Source organism: Plasmodium gallinaceum (assembly GCF_900005855.1).
Source record: "Plasmodium gallinaceum strain 8A genome assembly, contig: PGAL8A_v1_87, whole genome shotgun sequence".
NCBI lineage: Eukaryota > Apicomplexa > Aconoidasida > Haemosporida > Plasmodiidae > Plasmodium > Plasmodium gallinaceum.
The window spans coordinates 1647306-1654788 of record NW_021628251.1 but is presented as its reverse complement, the minus strand read 5'-3'; the positions used below and the strand labels follow the sequence as shown (position 1 = coordinate 1654788).

The 7483-nt window shown below is 18.6% G+C and overlaps 2 protein-coding genes across 2 annotated transcripts; one reads left to right on the top strand and one right to left on the bottom strand.

Moving 5' to 3' along the window:
• Positions 1-483: 483 nt before the first annotated feature.
• Positions 484-1173, top strand: LSM7 (U6 snRNA-associated Sm-like protein LSm7, putative; the record flags this gene model as incomplete). The annotated part of the gene is made up of 4 exons (XM_028672141.1): positions 484-592; positions 810-881; positions 957-1027; positions 1105-1173. The coding sequence occupies 4 exons, from the start codon at positions 484-486 to the stop codon at positions 1171-1173; spliced, it is 321 nt and encodes a 106-aa protein (XP_028528724.1).
• Positions 1174-2043: 870 nt separating this feature from the next.
• KROX1 (zinc finger transcription factor, putative) lies at positions 2044-6273 on the bottom strand (the record flags this gene model as incomplete). Its single annotated transcript, XM_028672140.1, has 1 exon — positions 2044-6273. The coding sequence occupies one exon, from the start codon at positions 6271-6273 to the stop codon at positions 2044-2046; it is 4230 nt and encodes a 1409-aa protein (XP_028528723.1).
• Between the last annotated feature and the right edge of the window lie 1210 nt (positions 6274-7483).

The following is a 7483-nucleotide window of genomic DNA, read 5'->3' as shown; positions in this document are numbered from 1 at the left end:
GTAACAAAAAAAAAAAAAAAAAAAAAAAAAAAAAAACATGCAAATTACATGAATATTTAAACATAAAAAAAAATAATATTAATTTTGATAAATTTTCAAAATTACTTTTCATGTAAACTAAATTCTAGCAATTTTACATATAAAAAGTAAAAATATAAAATGAAAAAATGTGATAGAATTAAAATTTTTTTTTTTAACATAAGCTTGTTGGATAGAATGCACAAAAAAAAAAAAATAAAATAAAATAAAATAAAATAAAATAAGAAATATTTAAAGACTTAAATTTTTTATTAATTGTAATTTCCTTATAAATATTTCATTTTAAATTAATAAAGAAATTTATTTTTAATATAGAAAAGAAAAAGAAGAGGAAAAGGAAGAAAAAAAGGGAAAGAAAAAGAAAAAAGAGAAAAGCATAAACTAATAAGAAACAACAAAAATAAAAAAGTTATATTTTTATTATATTAAAAATTTTTTAAGAAAATGTCAGTTTTACCTACAGTTCCAACACAAAAAGATAATAAATTTATGATGGATATAAAAAAGTTCCTTAATCAAAAAATTCGAGTAAAATTTGATGGAGGAAGAGAAGGTTATTAAGATAAAAAGATATATGTTAATTAGAATAATTATATATATGAATACATTAAATTTCTGAAAGATAAAAAATAAAAAAGTTAAATTAAGAATATAAATATGCTTAATAATGAATTTTATATTTTTTTTTTTTTATATTTTTGATTATATTACATTTAGTAATATATATATAATTTTTGAATTTTATTATAATATTTTTTTTCAAACTTTAGTTGTTGGCAATTTAATTGGTCATGATGCTATTTTCAACTTAGTTTTAGATAAAACTGAAGAATATATTAGAGGTATAATTATAAAAAAAAAATAAAAAAAAAAAGACTTTATTTCTTTTTTTAATATTAAGTCTTATTTATTAACAGATCCAAATGATCATTTTGTTTTAACTGAAAAAACAAGAAGCATTGGTTTGATTGTCGCTAGAGGCACATCGGTACTTTTTTATTTTTGCTAATTCATTTTTAATAACCAAACATTAATAAACAATTATGTGAATTTTTTTTTTTATAGGTTGCTTTAATTACACCAGTTGAAGGAACAGAAGAAATATCAAATCCTTTTATTACTTCACAAAAATAATATTTTTTATTTTTTATTATTAATTATAAATATTTCATAATTGAAAAACAAAAAAAAAAAAGAAAATGTTTTCTTTTATTTCTTTTTCCGTACAAATACAAAAAACTAAAAAAAAACTGCTTTAAGAAATAATTTATTTGAATAGTATTTCTCTAAAAATTAATAATTAAAAAAAAAAAAAAAAAAAAAAATTTATATGAACAAGTCATAGTCATATTAATAAAAATATGTATATAATTATATTTTTGAGATATTATCAGAAAAGACATAATAAAAAAAAAAACATTAGTATTACAAATAAATATTAGAATAAATTATTTTATTGAAAAAAATTATATGTATATATATATATATATATTTATATATATATATATAATAAAATATAATGGTAATACTGTTATAAATCATCTTATAGGAAGAATTAAAAAAAAAAAAAAAAATGAAACAATGTAAGGTAAATAGCGAAAATATTTTCATATATTTTTATTTTTCTTATAAAAAATAACCAAATACATATGAACAAAGGAAAATATATGTATGGACATATATGGAATATAAGTAATTCTACAAACAATGTAGAAATATATATAAGGGAATTTGAAAATTTTTTTGTGTTTTCATATAATTAAATAATAAATATTCATAAAAAATAAAAAAAATTCTTATAATGTTATATATGTTACTAAATGATAAATTATTAGTATTATAGAATTTTTTTCTTTTCAATTTTATCATTTTATATCTTGAAAAGTTTTTTTTTTTAATGCGGATTAAAATATATTATACTTCAATGTATATTTATAATTTTTATTATAACTATTATCACTAATGTTATTATTATTTTTATTTTTTCTTTTATTTTTAATTTTTTTACGGGTGTAAATTAATATTATGTCTTCTAAAAGAGCTTCTATAACCAAACGACATATTACATTTGGGACAAAAGAATCTTTTAACGCGATGATGAAAATTAATTATATGTTCTTTCAAGCTAAATTCGGAAGAAAATTCTTTATTGCAATTATTTATATTACAATTATAATTTGTTTTAATTTTTAAATGAACTTTATTAACATGTTTGTTATATCCATTAATATGCAAATATATTTTGTTGCATTCTAAGCAAACATACTTTTTTTTAAAACAACTTCTTTTATGCTGTATAAATTCTTTATACATAAGAATTTTCTTACAGCAAACTGGGCAAGAATAGAAAAGATTGCATTTATGTTTGTTTAAATGATATTTCATTTTTGAAATGGTAGAATAAGAATAAGAACAATTCTCATATGGACATTTATAATGGCGAATTTTATGATGTCTTAATTCTTTTGATGTGCTAAAACATAATTGACAAATTGAACACTGAAATTTTTTTTCTTCTTTATTTATATCATGTGTCATAGCATGTTTTCTTAAGTGATCTGATCTTTTATATGTTTTTGAACAAATTTCACATTTATAAGGGCGTGCATCCGAATGGACACTCATTAAATGCCTCCTCATTAATTTTTTGTTTGCAAACACCATATTACATAAATTGCATGTTCTTATTTCTATTGGAGTATTATTTACATTATTTAATTCTTCTTTAATGTCATCTTTTTTCTCTATTACTGCTGTTATATCTTCATTTTTTTTTAACTCTATACTTTGTTGATTATTATCTATAATAATTTTATTTTCATTATTATCATTTTGTAATGTTAAAATTTTTTCATTTATTTTACCATATGTTTCATTCTTTTCATTTTCGTTATTATCCTTTTCATTTATATTACTTTCCTTTTCATTTACATTATTTTCCCTTTCATTTACATTATTTTCCTTTTCATTTACATTATTTTCCTTTTCATTTACATTATTTTCCTTTTCGTTCACATTATTTTCCTTTTCATTTACATTATTTTCCTTTTCGTTCACATTATTTTCCTTTTCATTTACATTATTTTCCTTTTCGTTTACATTATTTTCCTTTTCATTTACATTATTTTCTTTTTCGTTCATATTATTTTCCTTTTCATTTACATTATTTTCCTTTTCATCTATATTATTACCTTTTTCATTTGTATTTTCTTTTTTTTTTAAAGAATCTATTTCGTTTGCATCGCAAATTTTTTCCTTTATATTATTGCTATCATTTAAAATGGATTTATCTTTATCTAAGTTATTTGTTTTTTGATTTGCAATAGACGTATAAGAACAATTTTCATTAGAACATTTCGAATGCTTTAATTTGCACATACTTAATTCTTTTGATGTTTTAAAAAATAATTGGCAAATAGAACATTGAAATTTTTTTTCTTCTTTATTTATATCATGTTTCACTACATGCTTCTTTAAATGATCTGATCTTTTATATGTTTTTGAACAAATTTCACATTTATAAGGTCGTGCATCCGAATGAACGCTTGTTAAATGTCTTCTCATTAATTTATTATTTGCAAAAACTGTATTACATATGTTACATGTTCTTGTTTCTATTGGAATATTATTTACATTGTTGAATTCTTCTTTAATATTACTTTTTTTCTCCACTATTGACTTAATTTTAACCTCTATTTTTTTTGAAAAATGTTCATTATTAATTTCCTTTTCATTATTTTTATTTTCTGTGTCAACATTATCTTTATTTTCATTTTTTAATTCATTTTCTTCCATGAACTCAATATCAACTTTTTCATTTGAATTATCTTTTTCTTTTATGCTATTTTTTTCATTTAAATTACTGTTTTCATTTTTATTATTTTTTTCATTCATGTTAATTTCCTTACTTGTATCACTTTTTTCATTGTTATTGTCTCTTTTATTTATATCTTTTTTTTCACTAGTATCATGTTTTTTATTTATATCATTTTTTTCAATGCTACGATGTTTTTCATTTATCTCCTTTTCTTCATTAAGATCATTTTTTTCTTTATTAATCTCTTTTTCATCCATATTAATTTCTTTATTTGCACAATTTTCTTTATTTATAATACCTTCTTCACCTAATGACTTTTCTTCATTTAAGTCTGTTTCTTCATTTTCATTCGTCTTTTCATTCAAAATGATTTCTTCATTTGCAGTGCTTTCTTCATTAATACAATTTTCTTTGTTAATATTTTTCTCTTCACTTACAATTTCTTTTTCATCTAACAAATTTTCATAAGAATTTTTGTTAATTTTTTTTTTTACTTCATAAAAAATTTTAGAAATTTTATTTGACACATTTTCGTAAAACATATTCCTCTTTTTTGTTTGCCTTAAATTATACATATTTTCATTATTTTCACATAATACTTTACTTTTTTCATTACTTTTAAGATTATCTCCTTTATTTTTTTTATTAGTCTTACTCTTTGAGAATATATCATTTTCTTCAACTTCTTCTTTTATTCTATTTTCATTTACTTCTTCTTTTATTTTATTATGTTCGTTAATTTCTTCCTTTACTATTTTTTCTTTATTTGTTTCATTTTCATTAATTTCTTCTTTTACTTTATTTTCTTTAACTGTTTTATTTTCTTTGTTTATTTCAATTTCTTTGTTTGCTTCTTTTTCTTTAACTTCTTTATCTGTTTCACTACTCTCCATAATTTCTTTATCATATATATCATTTTCATTGTCTTTTTTATATTTCTCATTTTTTTTAGTATCCTTTTGTATTTCATTTTCTTTGTTTGATCTTTTATTCCTATTTTTTATTTTCTTTAATTTATTTTTTTTATTTTTTTCATTAACCTCACTTTCATTTTCTTCATTTATCTCACTACCGTTATTATCTGTAATTGAAGATATATCACTTTCATGGCTAATATTATTTTCCATCTTATTATTTATCTGATCATTATGTACATTATTATAATTAGGACATTTTATATTGTAATCATCTTTATTACATAATTCATCTACCTCTTTATTTAATACTTTTGTTTTTTTTCCAGATTTACTACTTTGTATATTATTTATTTTATTATCTTCTTTATTTTTCTTAAGAAGAGTATTTTTTAAATTATTTTCTTTTTTATTTTCTCTAACTAAATCGTTCAAATTATTAATTTCATTTAACGGAATATAAAACTCGACTTCTTTTTCCATTATATAGGCACTTTTATAATCATTAATTATATCATTTTCATTATTTTTTTTATTTTTATCCTTAATATTGTTATTATCTTTAAGTATGTCATTTCCTTTTTTTTTTAGTAAACTTTTTTTATCCAAATTCTGTATGTCATCTTGAACTTCATAGTTCTTGTTACTATTTTTCTCATTTTTTTCAGGATTCTCAGATAACTCATTTTGTATATTTAAAAATTCTTCATCACTAATAATATCATTATCATTCTTCTGAGAACTCTCCGAACTATCAGTTTTTATAACTTTTTCTATTTTTAGTTTATTTGTAGAATTATTACCTATACATAAATTATCTGAAACATGAAAACTAGAACTTCCATTTTCATCATCACTTTTAGAATACAAATTTAAACACATTTTTTCTTTATTTTTTTGATTTTTCTTTTCAATAAAATTTTTAAAACTTTTTTTCATATTCTTAGTGAGAACAAATGAACTCTTTACGTCTTCAATAAAAGAATCATATATATTATCTATTTTAATTGTTTCTAGAATATCATTATTTAAATTATTATTTATGTCTTCATTATCGTTTTTATTATTATAATTTGAATAAAGTGACAAATAACTTTGAAAACCAACAGAATTACATTCACTGTTTTGATCTTTATCTTTTTCTTCAAATTTATTTGTATTTGAAGAACCTTCATCAAATATACATGATGATTTTTTTTTTTTTTCATATTCAGAATTTAAGTTTTCATATTTTTTTTTATACAAAACACTTTTATTTGTATTTTTTACATTCAAATCATTTGAATCACTTAATTTTATTTTTTTAAAACATTTTTCGCTTGTTTCATTGCTATCAACTTTTTCATCCATATCAAATTTCTCTTTATTATCATTTAATACTTTTATTTTATTCCAGTTTATATTATTTTTTAAAAATATTTTTTCACTTTCACTATATATATTATTGTTTAAATCCTCATCAATATAATACAGAACTTTCTTGTTCTTTAAATTATTGTTCATTTTTTGAATGTTCTAACATAATACTTTTTTTTTTCTTTATTTTTTGCATTTACTCATAACCTTTATAATATTTTTTACCATAAAATTTTTAATCATATAAAACTTTTTTTTTTTTTTTTTTTATTTTTTTATTATTTTTTTTACACAATTAGAGGCACATTTTAAAAATTATGACAATTTAAATTGTTATTTTCTTTTTTAAATACAGTTAAATTACTTTTTATAAATATACTCAATTTATATTGTATTTTCTTACTAGAAATATTATATTTATTTTAGAGAAACAATATACAAAATAGCAATATGCATGTTATTATATCTTTTCACTTTAAGTATTTAATGTGTTTAATAGTATTAAATGTATTATTTTCTTATTATTAAAATAAAATTCATTATAATTATATACTTTTTAAAGCATTATTTAGAATATAAATTAAAAAAAAATACTAAAGAAAAATTTATGAAAAATTCAAAAAAAAAAAAAAAAAAAAAAAAAAAAAAATAGAATGATAATTGCTATTAAGTCAAAAAAAACCCTTAAATGTTTTACAGAAAAAAAGAATATATTGTAAAAACAGCACAAAAGAGGAAATATTAAAAAAAAATATAGTTTTAATGAAAATAACTATCTGTATTCTTTTGTACATATATTTTTTATGTAAAGTATAAAAATTGTTATAAAAGAAAATGCTTTGATTAAAAACTAAAATATATTAAAATGTAAAATAAAAAAGGAAAACTTCTTAATCATCATTTATATCAAGTATTTTTATTTAAATTATAATTATCTGCTTTTATAAGAAATGTAAGAATTCTATTTGCAATAATTGGCAATAAAGGGGAGAGAATGAAATTAACAAAAATGTTAAGAAATTGTAAATAATATTATAAAAACGTTAAAAATGGGAATTTTTAATTCTTAAGTTGTTTAATAATAATTAGTAAAATAAAAAATGTATTTTCTTTTTTTTTTTATTTTTTATTAATTTATAGGGAAACTCTAAATTGTTAGAAGCTAATTTTTCTAAAAAAATTTGGCTTTCGAAAAGTTGAAGGCTATTTTAAAAAAGCCATCATTTTTTCTATTTTCTTTTCTCCATTATTTTGTTTTTCTTTTCTTTTCTTTTCATTTCCTTTTTTTCTTTTGTTTTCCTTTCCTTTTGTTTCTTTTCCCTATTTTTTTTTTTTATAACTGTGCATTTTTTAAATT